Here is a 19,716-nt window from a genome sequence, read left to right as displayed (position 1 = left end):
CCTGCCTCGGTTAAGGGGCACAGCGTCTGAATTAAATAAAGATAATCCTGGCTATTTCTCAATTAGTTTTGTTCTTTTAATGTTGTATCTAATATGTAGCTGCCCCAATTAACCAGAAACCACTGTACATTGTTACTACCCTCAGTACTCAATTTTTAAGATTTTCCCTAGTTTGCTATAAAGTTAATTTCTTGCGGATTCATAATGCTTCCAAGAGCTACCTTTGTGCAGTAACTAAAGTTGAATCATACAATGTGTGACAAAATACAAGCTGATAGCTTTTAGTTAACATATAAATAAACTTAAATCCAGGTTTAAGTACTTAAGTGAGTTTGAAAGCCAGCTTAACATTTTGTTTTACTATTTTGTCTTTAATACAGTATCAGATCATTGGAGTTTTGGTTTAATCACTTGTATAATCATGAAGGTAAGATCACTATTGCTAGATTTTTTCCAACTAAGTAGTTTAATGTGACTAATGGTGTTCCCTAAGGGTTCATGCTGTGCCCATTGTTATGTCATCTGAATTAATGATTTGGATGAGAATATATGAGGAATAGTTAATAAATTTGAAGATATTAAAAGAGGTAGCGTGTAGAGGAGTATCAAGAATTCCAGTGGGAACTTCATCAACGGGATAGGTGGCGCTGCAGAATGGTAAATAGAATTTAGTTAGTTTAGGTTATAATTACAAAATGTGATCATTTTCTGTTACAAGACATTGGTGAGGCCATATTTAGAATATTGTGTTCCATTTTGTGTTCCTGTTATTGGAAGTATGTGCTTAAACTGGAAAGAGTGCACAAAAGACTTACAAGGACGTTGCCAGGATTTGAGGAACGGAGGTGTAGGGAGAGGTTTAGATAAACTGGGTCTTTACTCCCTGAGTGCAGGAGACTGAGGACTCAGAAGTATATAAAATCATAGGGGCACAGATAGGGTGTCATCTTTGTTCCAGGGCTAGGTAAACAAAAACTAGAGGCTGTAGATTTTTGAATGGTGAACGGTTTAATGAGAATACGAGAGGCAATGCTTTTATACAGTGAGTGATCGATGTATGGAACTATATATGAAATATATACTAGAGGAAGTGGATGAGGTAGATACATTAGATAAGTATGGATAGGTATATTGATCTAGGGTCAAGTTCAAAGTAAATTTATTATAAAAATATAGCAGTATATTCATTTTCTTGTGGGCATTCACAGTAAATACAAGAAACACAATAAAACTGGATGGATAAACAAACAATGTACAGAAAACAACAGACTCTAAAAATACAAAAAGAAAGATATGGGTGAAATAATAATATAATAACAAATAAATCTTAGAACATGAGATGAGTCCTTCAAAGTGAGTCCAGTGGTGGGTGAGTGAAGTTGAGACAAGAGTGGGATTTAGAGGGATATGTGATAAGTACTGGGAAATGGGATTAGCTTGGTTATATATGCATCTTGGTTGGTTATGACACATATGGACCAAAGGGCTTTTTTTCTATGCTGTATGAATGACTCTATGGTGTTGGCGCATGGCCTAGTGGATAAGGCATCGGACTAGTAATCTGAAGGTCACTGGTTCAAGGCTCAGCTGAGGAAGCGTGTTTGTGTCCTTGAGCAAGGCACTCAACGACTCATTGCTCTGCGATGACCCCGGTGCTAAGCTGCTTGGGTCCTAGTGCCCTTCCCTTAGACAACTTTGGTGGTGTGGAGAGGGGAAGGCTTGCAGCTCAACTGCCGATCTTCCATACAACCCTGCCCAGGCCTGCACCCTGGAAACCTTCCAAGGCACAAATCCATGGTCTATTATGACTCTATGAATATACTTGTGCAACACTATCAACTCTGGATTAGAAATTCCTGGAAGGCTGTGGAACTACCAGGAATGTAGCTAGATAAGGCATTTGTATATTAGTCAACTCTGCTGTTGGCCCCATTCCATTTCTTGTGGTTGAAGTCATTAGCACTAGAGTAAAGGGTTTTACAGTGTTTATAGAGTGCAATTTTATAATGTTGGATGATTTGTTATAAAGTATTTGGAGGTAGAAATTGAAATTGGGAATTATGAGAAAAGTCCTGGTTTACAAATGCTCGCTTTACAATTTTTTACTATGCTGCAGTCTTTTTGGGACATACAAGTTTAATTTACCAATTTTTTTCACTATGATGAACAGATTGAAGACCAGTCAATATTGATATATCTAGTTCAACAAAAATGGTCAGCCATTTAACTTGCAGCTAGCTAAAAGAATAACAGGAATAGGAGAACGGTTAAGAGTGAGAGAAGGAGGAAAGACAGTGGTGGGTGAAAAAAAGATGGAGAGCTTAGGGTGTCAGGGAGGAGGGGTAAGGGAACAAAATCAGCAAGGGAATAGATGACTTATACAGCAGGAGGAAGATGGGTGAGAAAAGTAGCGAGCTGTAGGTGGTGTTGGTGTGAATAACAGGTGACTGTCAGTGGATGGCAAAGAAGGAAGCAGTGCAAATCAGGAACAGAGAGCTGGCTAGAGCAGAAAGAAACATGGCTGGAAAGAGCTGTGCAAGAGAGATGGTGAGCAACAGCCAGGGGTGAGAAAGAGTTGATAAAGGCACAAAATGCACAAAAATAAGAACAGGGCTGGGGTACCAGACCCTTCAAGATTGTACTACCATTCAAGATGTTCATGGCCCTTAATCCTCTTCTGTGCCAGATCCTCATGACACTTAGATATATATTTGAAAAACTGAGGCCTAGCTCCACCTTAAGTGGACCTGATGGTCCGCATTCACTTCTACCAGAGGCAGAAAATTCCAGTGATTCACTACCCTCTGAGGGAAGAGATTTCTGCACATCTTACTTTTAAACAACTGGCCCTTTTATTTCATAGTTGTGACCCATTTTATGATTTTTTTTCCCCTCAACTTAAGAATTGTTAGGACAATCTTCTCAGCCCAGAAATTAACCTGGTGAATCCCTTTTGGACTTCCTCCAGTACTACAACATTTTTTTAGGTATGGGGAACAAAACTTTTCACAGAGTTCCAGATGTGATCTCACCAGCATTCTGTACAAAATCTCCCTAATGCGAAGCACCATCCTGTTTGTAGAAAGACCAAAGTGTTGTTTGCCTTTATAACTACTTTTTGTGATTCATGCATTAGGAGACTTAAATTCCTCTGAACTTCATTCATTTGCAGTTACTCTGTAGCGGTGTGCTACGAGCAGCGCTAAAATTACGACACGGAGTCGGTAACTGCAGTCGAAGGAAAAACTTTATTCGAAAACTTCAGCCTCACTTTTAAGCCTCTGTCAACCGGCCCCCCATGGCGAAGAGGCTCCAAAGCTCTGTGCTCGCAAACCCCCGTAGGCTATCTAATTGTGAGTCGGTTCGGATACGCTAGGAAATGAGGCGCTACATAACCCCCCCCCAGAACCGGCGATACACCCCCCAATGTCCACAGCCTGGGCCAGAACCTGCTTGGGAGGTCGGCCTCTGCACCGAGGCGCCGGAAACTCGGCCGGTTGCGCCAGGTCCACATGGGCCGGCTTGAGGCGGTCCACCGTGAAAACCTCCTCCTTCCCCCCAACGTCCAGCACGAACGTGGACCCGTTGTTCCGGAGCACCGTAAACGGCCCCTCGTATGGCCGCTGCAGCGGCGGCCGATGCCCGCCCCTTCGTACAAACACAAACTTACAGTTCCGTAGGTCTTTGGGTACGCAGGTCGGGTGCCGCCCATGCTGTGAAGTGGGTATGGGGGCCAGGTTACCGAGCTTCTCGCGAAGTCTGCCCAGGACTGCAGCGGGTTCTTCCTCTTGCCCCCTCGGGGCTGGTAGGAACTCCCCGGGGACGGCCAGGGGCGCGCCATATACCAACTCGGCCGACGAGGCGTGCAGGTCGTCCTTGGGCGCTGTGCGGATGCCGAGAAGGACCCAGGGAAGCTCGTCCGCCCAGTTGGCTCCTCGCAGGCGGGCCATGAGGGCCGACTTCAGGTGACGGTGGAAACGCTCCACTAGCCCGTTCGACTGTGGGTGGTAGGCAGTGGTGTGGTGCAGCTGAGTCCCCAAAAGGCTGGCCATAGCTGACCACAGGCTGGAGGTGAACTGGGCGCCTCTGTCGGAGGTAATGTGGGCTGGTACACCAAAGCGGGATATCCAGGTGGCGAGCAGGGCTCGGGCGCAAGATTCGGAGGTGGTCGGTGAGCGGGACCGCCTCTGGCCATCTTGTGAACCGGTCCACGATAGTCAGGAGGTAACGCGCTCCGCGCGACACTGGCAGGGGGCCCACGATATCCACATGAATGTGGTCGAAACGCCGGTGGGCGGGATGGAACTGCTGCGGTGGGGCTTTGGTGTGCCGCTGAACCTTGGCCGTCTGGCAGTGCATGCACGTTCTGGCCCATTCACTGACCTGTTTGCGGAGACCGTGCCAAACGAACCTGCTGGAAACCAGCCGGACAGTTGTCCGGATGGAGGGATGCGCCAAGTTATGAATGGAGTCGAAAACACGTCGCCGCCAGGCTGCGGGGACGACCGGACGGGGCCGGCCGGTGGCGACGTCACAGAGTAGGGTCCTCTCACCTGGGCCCACGGGGAAGTCCTGGAGCTGCAAACCAGAGACTGCAGTCCTGTAACTCGGAATCTCCTCATCTACCTGCTGTGCCTCTGCCAGTGCCTCAAAGTCTACCCCTTGGGAAAGGGCATGAACGGTAGGGCGAGAGAGCGCATCCGCCACAACATTGTCCTTACCCGAGACGTGCCGGACATCCGTTGTGTATTCAGAGATGTAGGACAGGTGGCGTTGCTGGCGGGATGACCAGGGGTCGGATGCTTTCGTAAACGCAAAGGTAAGCGGTTTGTGGTCCGTGAACGCGGTGAAGGGCCGGCCTTCTAGGAAGTACCTGAAATGCCGGATTGCCAGGTAGAGCGCCAACAGTTCCCGGTCAAAAGCACTATACTTGAGCTCGGGTGGCCGCAGGTGTTTGCTGAAAAACGCCAGGGGTTGCCAGCGACCTGCGATGAGCTGCTCCAGCACCCCACCGACTGCCGTGTTTGATGCGTCCACTGTGAGGGCGGTAGGGGTGTCCATTCTGGGATGTACTAGCATTGCGGCGTCAGCCAAAGCTTCCTTCGTTTGAACGAAAGCGGCGGCGGACTCCTCGTCCCAGGTAATGTTCTTGCTCGGACCCGACATCAGGGTGAACAGGGGGCGCATGATCCGGGCAGCTGAAGGGAGGAAGCGGCGGTAGAAATTGACCATACCTACGAATTCCTGAAGGCCTTTGATCGTGGTGGGTCGGGGGAAGTGGCGGACCGCATCTGCCTTAGCGGGCAGAGGGGTTGCCCCGTCTTTAGTAATCCTGTGGCCCAGGAAGTCAATGGTATCAAGCCCGAACTGGCATTTGGCAGGGTTGATTGTAAGACCGTACTCACTCAGTCGGGCGCAGAGTTGACGGAGGTGGGACAGATGCTCCTGACGACTGCCGCTGGCTATGAGGATGTCATCCAAATAGATGAACGCGAAGTCCAGGTCCCGTCCCACCGCGTCCATTAACCGCTGGAATGTCTGTGCGGCATTCTTCAGGCCGAACGGCATGCGGAGGAACTCGAAGAGGCCAAACGGGGTGATGAGAGCCGTTTTGGGGACGTCGTCAGGATGCATCGGGATTTGATGGTACCCTCGGACAAGGTCGACCTTGGAGAAGATCCGGGCGCCGTGCAGGTTTGCCGCAAAGTCCTGAATGTGCGGCACAGGGTAGCGGTCCGGTGTGGTAGCCTCGTTCAGCCTGCGGTAGTCGCCGCACGGTCTCCAGTCCCCCGTCGCTTTGGGCACCATGTGCAGGGGGGAAGCCCAGGGGCTGTCGGACCGCCGGATGATCCCCAATTCCTCCATTCTCTGGAACTCCTCCTTCGCCAGTCGGAGCTTGTCCGGGGGAAGCCGCCGAGCACGGGCATGGAGGGGTGGTCCCTGTGTCGGGATGTGGTGCTGTACGCCGTGCCTGGGCATGGCTGCTGTGAACTGCGGTGCCAGAACCGATGGGAACTCCGCCAGGACCCTGGTGAAATCGTTGTCGGACAGCGTGATGGAGCCGAGGTGAGGGGCTGGCAACTGGGCCGCGCCCAGGGAGAACGTCTGAAAGGTCTCGGCGTGTACCAGTCTCTTCCTGGGCAGGTCAACCAGCAGGCTGTGAGCTCGCAAAAAATCCGCACCCAGAAGCGGTTGGGCTACGGCGGCCAGTGTGAAGTCCCACGTGAACTGGCTGGGGCCGAACTGTAGCTGCACCTGACGGGTGCCATAGGTCCTTACTGTGCTGCCATTCACGGCCCTCAGGGGGGGACCCGGTGCCCTGCTGCGGGTGTCGTAACTCGTCGGAGGTAAAACGCTGATCTCAGCCCCAGTATCGACCAAAAACCGGCGTCCCGACCTTCTATCCCACACATACAGGAGGCTATCCCGATGGCCAGCCGCCGTAGCCATCAGCGGCGGCTGGCCCTGGCGTTTCCCGGGAACTTGCAGGGCGGGCGGCAACGGCGGGCTTCTGCGCCCCACCGCTGGTGGTAGAAGCACCAGTGGTCATTGGGCCGGGGGTTAGCGGGCTCTGCGGCCGGGCCTGGACTGGTTTGCTGCCGGGAGCGTGGCTGGGAGATCTGTGCGATGGACGCCCCGCTCACCTTTTTGGCGTTCCACAGCAAGTCCGCCCGGGCTGCCACCTTCCGGGGGTCACTGAAATCCGCGTCGGACAGCAGCAGGCGTATGTCCTCGGGCAGCTGCTCCAGGAATGCCTGCTCAAACATGAGGCCTGTGTGTCCCTCGGCCAGAGACAACATCTCATTCATTAAAGCCGATGGAGGTCTGTCGCCCAAGCCATCCAGGTGCAGTAAACGGGCAGCCCGCTCGCGCCGTGAGAGTCCGAAAGTCCTGAGGAGCAGGGCTTTGAATTCCGTGTACTTGCCGTCTGCCGGGGGCGACTGTACGAACTCCGCGACCTGGGCAGCTGTGTCCTGGTCGAGGGAGCCCACCACGTAGTAGTAGCGGGTGTCTTCTGAGGTGATCCGGCGAACGTGGAATTGGGCTTCGGCTTGCTGGAACCATAGGTCCGGGCGCTGTGTCCAGAAACCCGGCAGTTTCAACGAAACCGCATGAACAGAGGCGGCGTCGGTCATTTCTGGTCCAAAAATCGTTTGGACCGTCGGGGTCACCAATTGTAGCGGTGTGCTACGAGCAGCGCTAAAATTACGACACGGAGTCGGTAACTGCAGTCGAAGGAAAAACTTTATTCGAAAACTTCAGCCTCACTTTTAAGCCTCTGTCAACCGGCCCCCCATGGCGAAGAGGCTCCAAAGCTCTGTGCTCGCAAACCCCCGTAGGCTATCTAATTGTGAGTCGGTTCGGATACGCTAGGAAATGAGGCGCTACAACTCTTCATTTATAAAATATTGACTTGACCACTCTTACTGAAGTGCATGACTTCCAGTTTTTCACCTATCACACAATCTAGTTATAACCCTTTAAATAATCACAAAGTCCTCAACACAATATGTCTTTCCACCTGTTTTTTGCTATTATTGGCAAACTTAGAAACCTTACATTTTGTTCCATCCTCTAGGTCGTTACCAAAACTAGTAAACAATTAAGGTGATTCCTGGGGTGCTCCTTTTATTCCTGACAACCAGTATTCAATATATGCTAATATACTTCCTCCAATGTCTTTGAGCTGTTAATTAATGCACCTTCCTCTTATATGGCATCTTGCCATACCTTTTGGAAATCTAAATACACTGCCTTGATAGATTCTCCTTTATTAGATCTCCACGATATCTTCTTAAAGAATTCAAGCAAATTTTTGTCAAATGTAATTTTTATAAAACCATGCCAATGGGGTTTGATTATATTTAGCTTTCCTATATTATGAGTTATTTTCTTCTTGATTATTTCCTCTAGCATATTGCTAACAATAGGGGTTAAACTAGCTGTCTTATGGTTTTCCACGATATGTCCTCCTCCTACTTTGTTCAAAGAACTGACATTGTTCGTTTCCATTCTTCAGATATCCTCCCACAATTTAGTGAGTTTTGAAAATTTTCAACCACTGTTTCTTGCTGCTATTTCCTTTAATACCCTCAGGCTTAGACCATTGAGTCCCATTGATTTGTCTACCTTTCATCCCATGATTTTCGATGATACTATATCCTTGTGTTTGAGGTTTTTATTAGTTTCTCCATGTTTTTTGAAATTATCCCATTTGTTATTTAAAGGAAATTTGCTGTGTCTTCCACAGTGAAGACTGATGCAATAAAAATGATTAAATACATCTGCCACTCTTTGTTTTCTGTTTTTTTATTCAGCAGCCTCATTCTCTACACTTTAGCTGTCTTCTTTCCATTTTTCTCACCTTATGAGCTTTTCAGTCTTTCCCCGCTGGATCCTGGAATATTTCCCATCCTCTGGCCGACCACTCATTAGCCCTTGCTGCCTTCAATTTAACATTCTCGGTGACATAACCGGTGACCCCTGTTTCCATCCAAGGGGTCAGTGTGGACATGGTGGAGGATTACAAATACCTGGGAATACGAATTGACAATAAACTGGACTGGTCAAAGAACACTGAGGCTGTCTACAAGAAGGGTTAGAGCCGTCTCTACTTCCTGATGAGATCGAGGTCCTGTAACATGTGCCGGACGATGCTGAGGATGTTATACGAGTCTGTGGTGGCCAGTGCTATCATGTTTGCTGTTTTTTGCTAGGGCAGCAGGCTGAGGGTAGCAGACATCAACAGAATCAACAAACATTCATAAGGCCAGTGATGTCGTGGGGGTGGAACTGGACTCTCTGATAGTGTTGTCTGAAAAAGAGGATGTTGTCCAAGTTGCATGCCATCTTAGACAATGTCTCCCATCCACTCCATAATGTACTAGTTAGGCACAGGAGTACATTCAGCCAGAGACTCATTCCACTGAGATGTAACACTGAGTGTCATAGGAAGTCATTCCTGCCTGTGGCCCTCAAACTACAACTCCTCCCTCGGAGTGTCAGATACCCTGAGCCAATAGGCTGGTCCTGGATTTATTTCTACTTGGCATAATTTACTTATTATTTAATTATTTATGGTTTTATATTGCTATATTTCTACACTATTCTTGGTTGGTGTGACTGTAACAAAACCCAACTTCCCTCGGGATCAGTAAAGTATGTTTGTGTGTCTGTCTCCTTGACCTTTAGAATTGAAATTGACTTCTTATTGTCACTTATACTGAGATACATGAAAAGATTGTCTTACATACTGTTCATGCAGATCAAATCTTTACACAGTGCATTGAAGTAGAGCAAGGTAGAACAATAACAATGCAGAATGAAGTACATCAGCTACAGAGAAAGTGTGGTGCAGGTAAACAGTAACCACAGATTATGCCTCTTTCTTGGGGAATCCCTTTTCCTAATTGGAATAAATTCTTTCTGAGCATTAAGAACCAATTGTTTAAATACCACCTGCAGACCAATCCCTTAGCTGATTTTCACAGCTCACTTCAGGCAAATGCACCTTCAAAGCATTGCGATTGTCCTTATTTAAGTGGCAAGTGCTTTTGGTCCTGTGATGCTCATCCTCCAATTGCAATTGTGATTTCAGCATAAACTGCTTCTAAAGTACATTACCTTCTACTGACTCTATGTCCCAATTCAACACCATTCCAAAACATTGATTAATAACACTAGCCCACCTTCTTTCCCTTTGGCATATTCTTTTGGAACACAATACAACCTGGAATGGCTTCTCAGTAATAGCTATTTAACCTGTGCTTTCATCTTAGTTTTATTGCAGATAAAGACTGTTAAGCATTGGCATTTTTAAAAAATCATTTTATTAACTCTGAATTTGCTCTATGCTGAATAATTTTGCTTGCATGTGCTGCCCCAGCATGCCACACTTTGCTTATCAATTTTACCCTCAGAAATCCATGCCAATGTTCTCTCATTTCCTCATGATTTTCTGAACATTAATACAATGAACTGCCAAAGGAAGTGGTTGAGACAGGTACAATAATAACATTTAAAAGTCACTTGGACATGTACTTGGATAGGAATTACAGGGATATGGGTCAAAGAAGGGGATATAAGAATAGCTTTCATGGGTATCTAGCTCATCATGGACTTTTGGCCCAAAGAACCTGATTCTGTGCTGTATTACTCTGAGTTTATGCTGTTTGTGGAATCCTATCTCTGTTTACTTAGTTTAAAGTCCTATTACAACTCACTTTAAGTGATTCTCCAGGAAAACTCATAAATCTTGATGATTCAGCATCTAGCTGATCAAGCATGTTTGTCTTGCATCCTGTCCACTCACTGCAGCCCTAATTCTTGAGCTCTCTTTAAACCCACCAGTTTCCTTTTGGTCATGCTCCCTTGAAACTAAGCAGATTCTGTTTTCTTTGCTCTCTTTAAATCTAATGGGTTATGTTTTCACATTCCATTTAAAAATTAATGGCTTTACTATAAAATATGTTGTTATACTATGAAACATCTTTAACATTTTGACCCAAAACACTGGATAATAATCATGAGAACGTAGTCCCGAAACATTGAGTATCTACTCATTTCCATAGACTCTGCTTGACCTGCTGAGTTCTTCCAGTGTTTTGTGTGTGTTCCTTGACAATAACATCTAATAGTCTGGCACCACCAAAGTACTACATATACCAGATTAATAGATTTTTACTGCTCATGAATAATTGTACCAAAAAATTTTGATTGGGCTTAGAATTTTATAAAATATTTACATCAAATTTTGATGCCTTGGATTTCCATTGAGGCAGATGTCATAGTAATCTTAAATCTGTGGTGCAATAGTCAGATAATTAATCCAAGGCCTTTGGTAAGAAGCAGATTTTGTAAAATTAACGTAATGAAGTAGTTTTGCATATATTTAAGTATTAGTCAAACACGTTGTGAAACTGGTATTGTTGTTTCAGCCTACCTACGTATTTGTATAGCAGCATTTTTTCCTCTTTTTGTGGTGTGTTTGATACTGAATACCTAAACTGTGACATTTCTTAATTACTCTTTTTTTCAGATATTATTGGAATTCACTATCTGTCCACAGGCTTCCTAGCCCTGTCACATAGTGTTTGTCAGGCTCTGTTTGAGGAACTCCTGCTTTTGCTGCAGCCTCTTTCATTACTGCCTTTCGATCTAGATTTGATGTTTGAGCACCATGTTATTCAAATGAACAAAGAGCAACAAAAGAAGAAAGAACAGCTCAAAGTGAAGCAAGATCTCTTGCAATCTGTGCACTCTACCTTCCAGCTGATGAGAACCAATGGTAGCAGTGATGGTGCAAATAAAAACTCTGGATCTCAGCAGAACAGGGAGGAGAAGCCACAAAGGATCACACAAAGTGTAGTTACATTGAATGGTACAATGTCAAAAGATGCAATATTATTGGGTAAAGATGATAAAGAAGTGGAAAAAGTGGAGAGAATGCAAAAGGAGAAAGTAATGGACATGAAAAAGGACAAGCAAGCAGGATGGTGGTACCAACTCATGCAGAGTTCACAGGTGTACATTGAAGGATCTTCTGAAGAATCAAAGTTCGTGAAATGGGAGAAGAGAAAGAAGCATAGTAATGGCGTTGTGCCAGTACAGTTAGATATGGATGTGGAGAAGAGGTTGGTTCGAGAAGGTGTTGTAGAAGGAGCAGAGAATAGGGCTATATCTGAGTTTCAAAATTCGGATATTTGCCATATGGCGCCTGGTCTGGCCACATCAAATGAAGTGGCATTAGCCACCAAGGAACTCCTAAAAAAGACTCAGCTTGAGGAGTCTAAGATTGAAAACAAATCTTGGATGGGGAGTCCTCCTGAATCGGTGCTACATGAACTTAAACATGGCAAAGTGAATGAAAGTGTGGCTTCATGTGAACATGGTGAACAGCCAGAGAAAAAGCTAAATGTTGAACACGCTGAAGGCAAGCAAGGAATGTGGCTAGGACGACTCTTTGGTGCAAGTGTAAATCAGTCTAGAAAGGAAGAATCAAGGCTGGTGAAATCACAGAAAAGCAGGTAAGGCTTTTTCTTATTATCATGCTGAAGTAATGCTGCCAGAACCACAGCATTTATTCACACTCATCTGTGGACGTTGCAAGCAAGGTTGGTATCTATTGGCTATCCAACTGTTGGTTAGCTGATTGCATGTTAGACAACTACAGCCAGCAAATAAGATATAATTACAATGAGCTAACAATATGTCAGACCATATAGAAAAGACAGATTTCTCCAGTCCAGATGAACGGTCTTGACTTAAAACATCAAATTTTGATACAAGTTCTCACCAACAGTGTGACCTTTCATTGATTACGTTGTATTTTTTATTTGTATATATTGTGCACATCCACAGGAAAATGAATCTCGGGGTAGTACATATATCATGATGTATACCTACTTTGATAATGACTTAGTTTTGAATTTTTGACCAGCTGAGTTCCTCCAGCATCTTGCTTGTTGTTCTGGGTTCCAACATCGACACTCTTTTGTGTCTTCCTTCCCTAACATTCATTGGTGAACCAGTAAGATTTTTTATAACTATCTGGTATTTTACTGTTTACTTTTATTGGGACCATTTTTTTTAAAATTTTATGATGTTCATTATCAGAATTTAAATGTCAGAGTGGTTTTAGAATGTGTGTCTTCAGGTCTTTCGTACAGGCCTCTAGATTAGTATGCAGCAAGACAGATATTGATCTTTACCTTTCCTTTATACCACTGCAATCCTTGGAATGGTAATCTAATAATACATTAATGAGAAGTTCCAGGCTTTAAATGAAGGAAAATGTCAGATTGATGTATCAAATGAAGGGAACTTGTATATTATTATGCTCCTAAAATATTGAAATTCTTCATGGTAAAGATCACAAATGACATATCCTTGATAAATTATACAGCATGTGCTATTGTTTGTACAATATGGTGAAGGGGCTGGATATTAGATTCTCTGGAGGTAAAACATAGAATGGTACAGTACAGAAAAGGTTCCTTAAGGCAGTGGTTTTGTGCTGATCTAAATTATACTAGTAATCAAACAGTTAACTGAACTATACCCCTTCTGCACATACAAGTCCATATCCCTTCATTCTCAGCACATTTATGTGCCCCTCTAAGAGCATTTAAGCACTACTATCATATTTGCCTCTCTACCACTCCTGGCAGTGCATTTCAGGCACCCATCACTCTCTGTATAAAAATAGAACTTGCTCCTCACATTTCCTTGAACTTCAAGTATCAAGCATACTGCCCTGCCGTGCACAAGGTCTTAAGAGGTCTAACAGCTGTAGCTGTTTCTGACTAAGTCCTTCGAGTATTTTCTCATACTCCAGATATGAGACTTATAGAATTTATTTTATTTCTTACATCCATTTCACAACATGTGGGAGTAAAAATCTTTGTTGTTTCTCTGTCGCTATGTTCAAGCAATAAGGAAGGGAAATGTGGGAAATATTGCCCAAACATTAACAATGTATACATAAAATCACAAAATGCTGGCAGAACTCAGCAGGCCAGACAGCATCTATGGGAGGAGGTAGTGATGACGTTTCGGGCTGAAACCCGGGTTTCGGCCCGAAACATCATCATTACCTCCTCCCATAGATGCTGCCTGGCCTGCTGAGTTCTGCCAGCATTTTGTGTTTTTATTTATTTCCAGCATCTGCAGATTCACTCGTGTTGACATTGTATACATAATTGTTTTGTGTACATGTATGTACAGTCAGATATGTAATCAGATCAATGAGTATTGATAAATCTGAAATAAGCTGTCCTGGAGCCTGTTGGTCCTGGCCTTAATGCTGCAGTACCATTTGCCAGACAGAAGCAGCTGAAACAGTTTGTGATTGGGGTGGCTGGAGTACCTGATGATCCTCTGGGCCCTTCTTGCTGCTGTTAATCTCCTGAATAGAGGAAAGTTCACATCCACAGATTCGCTGTCTGCACCGCTCTCTGAAGTGCCCTGCGATTGAGGGTAGTACAGTTCCTGTACCAGGCGGTGACACAGGCAGTCAGGATGTTCTCAGTGGTTCCTCTGTAGAAAGTTCTGAGGATTTGGGGACTCATGCCAAACTTCTTATAAAAAGTAATTGGATGTAGAGGTGTGGTGGTATTGGGTTTGCTGACAGCAAAGGTTCTAAACTCAAACAATGATTTTCAGTCCTATTGGATATAAATAGCCACAAATACTTTCACTAAAGGGAGATAACACTGCAACTACCCAATCTTCAAAGACTTCCCTCTTTATTCTCCGTTGTGAGTTTTATCTGCTAACACCCACTGTTTGAGCAGAGGGTCCTCCCTCCCTACCAAGAAGGCAATTCCAGCTAACAAAATAGTTTAAAACACAGTTCCTTTATTTAGTGATACATGTTTGAATCCACATAATCTTAACACACATTTAGAACTCAGCGGATTTCTATCTTAAACATTTATTTCCCCAAATACAGACAATTTTAAAGCACAAAGCATTTCTGAAACTCAAAGAATTTCCAAAGCACAGGTACAATTCATGTTATCTAAAAGGACACAGCATGATGCAGACAAGCAAGTTCTCTGTCGCAGAAACCGAAGCTAGAGCAATGGATTCTATTCAACCTGTCTTCCTATCATTCTTTTTGATGGTCTTCAATCAGTTGCAATACGCCTGAACTGCTCTCTACACTGATATACATTTTCCTACAACTTGCGTGACTTCACACACGTAGGTTATTTCCTCAGATGTCCTTTCAACACAAATAGTCTGAAATCATTTTGGAGACATAGTACTTCAGCGACCTAACATTAATGTTGTAATGCTGTGAAGCTAACTTCCTTGAGCACAAAAAACTTTCTAACTGTAAATACATCCGTTTTGAATAAACTCCTTTCTGGCTTCCGGTTGGGTACAGGTATTGATTATAACAAACGTTTCGATGACAAGCTCTGCCATTTCCTTCAGGGATGATGTAACTGGTGGGACTCTCTATACTGTCGTCCATTCCTCCTAATTGGTTAGTTCTCCTTGAATCAAATTACCGCTCTCCCACCTATTTACAATCAAATTCCAGTTCGTACTTAGAGTGAGATCTTTGTCTTTGCTAAAATTCTTTTCCTCTAGTTTAATTTCAATTACTTCCTTTATCAGGCAGTCACAAAAGCCATTGGCGCAGCATAGTAGTTTTGTGCTGTCATGGTCAATCATATGGCCATTGCAAATGCAGTGTTTTGCTACTGCTGATTTCTTTGGGTAGCCCAAATGGATAGAACTCTTGTGTTCCTTGATGCAGGTTTCCATTGTGCTGTCTGGCCGGTATACAGTACACAATACTGCATTCACAGGGAATCTTGTGAATGCCAGCTGACCCAAGTCCCAGGTCATCTTTGACCCACATTAGCTGTGACTTGACCTTCCTTATGGGTTTGTGGGCGGTATTAATCTGGTATTTCTTCAGGATCCTGGCAATCCTTCCAGAAACTGTGGAAGTATAGGGAAGGCAGGTAGTAACAATGGGTTTCTTCTAGTTGTTAGGTTTCCTGGTTTTTCTGTCAGCTTTTTAAGGGCCTGATTGATTTCCTTCACATTATAATCCATTCCTTATGAACATCGTATGTAATCATCTTATTTCCTCAGGGAGACTGTCCAGGTCCAAAATAGTTTTTGCATGGTTAATCAAGGTAAAAAGAACCGCTCTATGTTGGGAAGCCTAACGGTGGCTGTTATTGTTGAGGTACAAGTCTGTAAGACCACAAGTCCGTATGAGTGTGTTTCTGATAGTTACCATGTCTGAGGCTACTATCCGGTTTTTGTCATGTTAGAATGTCCAGAAATGGGGGCCTTCTATTCTTATCCATCTCTAGCGCAAACTGAATGCTTGGATGTATACTGTTCAGATGGTTGTGGAACTTTCAGAGTGCCTGGAGTCTATGAGGACACACTACAAAGTATACATTGACTTATCTGAAGAAGCATTTGGGGCATTAGGGCAATGAACGCAGAGCCCTCTCCCTGAAGTCCTAGCAATAGTCGGTGACAAGGGCAATCCCATGGCCACAATGTCCCTTTGTTCATAGTAGTTCTCCTTATGGAAGAAGTACATTTATGTAAGGGTGTGTTAAGACAGGTCATTGGTACCCTTATCAAACCTTGGCCATAGGAGGACCCAGCTATCCTTAATGGGAACTCTTGTGAACAGGGACACCACATCAAAACTGCCCATTATGTCCTGCAGGTTCAGCTGGATATTGGTTATTAAAGCACTAGATCCTTTTTCACATTATTCTTCAAGCATCCTTGAACCAAGCAACTTAAGAGTCAGTTTGTCTGTTTGAAACAAACTGAATTAAACAACCCATTGTCTTATACTGTAACTCCAGCAGTAATAAAGCAGATGTTGTGAGCTAAACCTTATGCCTTCTGGACAGAACAATACTCGTTTTAACCCCAAAGTGCTTAACATTTACATTTTAAGAACTGAAGACTGACTTCACTTTACAACCAGAAGTCAAACAACTGTTAGTTGGAAGTTTACTTATATACGTTTGTTTGTGATCTTACAGATAGCAGATACTGTGTTTAGAAAGTAAGATTAGCAACCAAGAAAGAGAAAGAGCCTATTGGCTAAGAAGTGAATGTTCACCACAGAGGTAAGCTAGGAACAATTAGAAATCTACTTTATAGCATCCTTAAATTTAAAAACAGCAATTTAAGACAAACTTTTTATTAGTTTAGATTGTAGCATACCCTTCTCTGAGCCAAATGCTGGGTATCCAAAAGATACCAGTGACTGCAGTAATTGGCAACAGAGGTAAGTCCCTAGGAAGGATGTGTGGCTGTAGTAGCAAGTCTAGGTGACTAGGTGAGAGTGTGGTCAAAGAACAGGAGATCCAGTGTATACATCTGTAATAAAAGTATTTCAGAATTTGTTTCTGGTTCTTTTCTGACTCAGCAGCAAAAGGTATCCACACACAAAGCAGGCCCTGTATATGTGTTAAAGGTTATAAGAAATTACTTCAGATTTATATAGAAAATAAAATACAAACTGAAAGAGTGATTAGTAAAGTGGTAAACAAACAAAATAATACTATCAACTAGTCACTCAGCCACTCTACACAATAAGCTACCAGAGGGAACTGCAGATGCCCGACAGCTTTTCCAATTTCGCTCTCTCTTTCTCCCTGCTTCTTGATGTCCTTGTCTCTCTCTCTAGCTCTTAGCACTAGTCATAACCCAGCCTGAGAGGATTCACACATGCACAAATAATCCTTTATTCTACTCTGCAATATCTCTTCAAAAATTGATCATAACATTTTGCCCCAGTACTTTTCCAGACAAATATGTTTTTACCCATTATTACTCTCGAAGCTGTAGTTAAGACTTAAGTTCTCAAAACATGGCTGTGAGCTGGTTTCCTTGTGCATTCTCAAAATATTCTCATATCCCAGACTAACACCATTTTGTCTAAGAAATATTCATTTTGTATCACACATTTTAGCATACACCAGGGAAGAATCAAGTTTAACTAAGAATATGTACAAAATGCTGGAGGAACTCAGCAGATTAGGCAGCATCTAAGGAAATAAACAAACAGTTGTTGTTTTGAGCTGAGGTTCTTCATCAGAGCTGGAAAAGAAGGAAGAAGCCACTATAAGAGGGTGGGGGAGGAGGAGTACTAGTTAGAAGGTGATAGGTGAAGCCAGGTGGACGGGGAGAGATGTTGAAGTAAGAAGCTGGGAGTTGATAGATGAAAAAGCTATAGGGCTGGAGAAGACAGTATCTGATAGGGGAGGAGAGTGGATCATAGGAGAATGGGAGGGAGGATGAGTACTGCGGGAGGTAATAGGCAGATGAGGAGAAGATGCAAGATGGTCCAAAATGGGGAATAGAAGAAGAGAGAATGGGGAAGGGGGAAAACTATTGGAATTCAGAGAAATCAATGTTTGTGCCATGAGGTTGGAGGCTATTCATTTGGAATATGAGGTTTTGCAAATTTAACATTCCTTACATCATCCTATTTCAGTGATACGACATGATACTCAAGCCTAAGAAGCCAGTTCAATGTGTACTGTCAGTACTACCTTAAAGAGATGTTAAACTGAGACCCTATGTGCAGTCTCAGATGTGTGCTTTCCTGAGAAACCTCATTTAAACCTAACTTTAAATCAATTTCACTGAAAAGTATGCTCTCTTTAAATCAATGTCACTGAAAAGTATACTCTCTGTACCATTGCCATTTATTGCGTAGGCTGTCTGTGCATTATAAAATTGACTACAGTTCAAAATCACTCCACTGACTGGAAAACATTTGGGAAGCCCAAGGTTGTGAAAGGTATTATTCAAATACACATTTCTTATTGTTGCTAAGGTTTGTAAGTTGTTTTTACTCCAAATAATCTGTATGCTTTTATTACATTTTTCTCACATTAGTAGGATTATGGCCAAATTATTGGTGCTATTTCATTATTCTAATTATTTCTAATCCCATTCTCATCTTGAGCTGGATTCATCAGTACAAATTGAGATATTTGGCACATTATTCGGGACTGCATTAAAATGTGTAAGAACATAAAACAGTACAGCACAGGAACAGGCCCTACATCCCATAATATTGTCCACAACCAGCAACATTGTAAATCAAACAGTTAACCTGACTAATCTCTGTCGCCTAAAACTTGCCCCTCACAACTCCTTAGAACTTATCCCCTCTTATCTTAAATGCATGCCTTCTGGTATTATACATTTCAAACCTGGAAAAAAGATGCTGTCTGTTGAATCTAGCTATGCCTCTCATAATCTTATGAATCTCTATTAGATCTTCCCTGAGCCTTTGGCACTCCAGAGAAAATAATCCAAGTTTGTCCAACCTGTCATTATAACACATGCCCTCTAATCCTGGCAGCATCCTGATAAACCTCTTCTGCACCCTCTCTAAAGCCTAGACTTCCTTCCTGTAATGGGGTCATCAGAACTGTTTGCCATACCCGAGATGCAACCTAACTGGTTTTATAAAGCTACAACATATCTTCCTGACTTTTGAACCCTGTGCTTCAACTAATAAAAGCAAGCATGCTATATTCCTTTGAAACCATCCTATCAGCATGTGTAGCCACTTTCAGGGAGCTATAAACTTGGACTTCAAAATCCCTCTGCTCAGCAGCACGGCTAGGGGCCTTATCCTTAACAGCGTACTGCCTCATTACATTTGACCCTCTAAGGCGCAACATTTCACATTTGGCTTGGTTAAACTTCATCTGCCATTTCTCCACCCATATCTGCACTGATCTGTATTCTTTTGTATTCTTTGCCAATCACCTATACTATCCACAACACCACCAACCTTTGTATCATCTGCAAACTTACTGATCCACCCATCTTAAGTTTTCATTTATATACTGTACATCACAACCAGCAGAGGTCCCAGTACTGATCCCTGCAGGACACCACTAATCATAGACCTCCAACTAGAATAAGTCCCTTTGACACCACCTGCTGTCTTCTATGGGCAAGACAGTTCTGAATCAAAATGGATAATTCACTGTGGATCCCATGCATCTTAATCTTCTGGTTGAGCCTCCTATGAGGAACCTTGTCAAATGCCTTACTGAAATAAAATCCATGTAGTCAACATCCACAGCTCTACCTTCATTGATCACCCTTGTCACCTTGTCAAAAGACTTAACCAAGTTAGCAAGACATGACATGCTGACTCTCCCTAATTAGGCCATGGTTTTCCAA

General features: G+C 43.7%; 1 protein-coding gene across 4 annotated transcripts in view; it reads left to right on the top strand.

The window, feature by feature from the left end:
- The window catches only part of rusc2 (RUN and SH3 domain containing 2), a 133,185-nt gene that overhangs the window by 105,613 nt on the left and 7,856 nt on the right, over nt 1-19,716 (top strand). For all 4 annotated transcript variants that reach the window (XM_059989446.1, XM_059989447.1, XM_059989448.1 and 1 more), the window contains 2 exons: nt 381-427; nt 11,039-12,026. In XM_059989446.1, the coding sequence (XP_059845429.1) occupies nt 381-427; nt 11,039-12,026 (1,035 nt within the window). The remainder of the gene's footprint in view (nt 1-380; nt 428-11,038; nt 12,027-19,716) is intronic.

The sequence above is a fragment of the Hypanus sabinus genome, chromosome 14 (assembly GCF_030144855.1).
Source record: "Hypanus sabinus isolate sHypSab1 chromosome 14, sHypSab1.hap1, whole genome shotgun sequence".
Classification (NCBI taxonomy): Eukaryota; Metazoa; Chordata; class Chondrichthyes; order Myliobatiformes; family Dasyatidae; genus Hypanus; species Hypanus sabinus.
The sequence above is the reverse complement of the archived record's forward strand: the minus strand, read 5'-3'. Positions and strand labels throughout refer to the sequence as shown.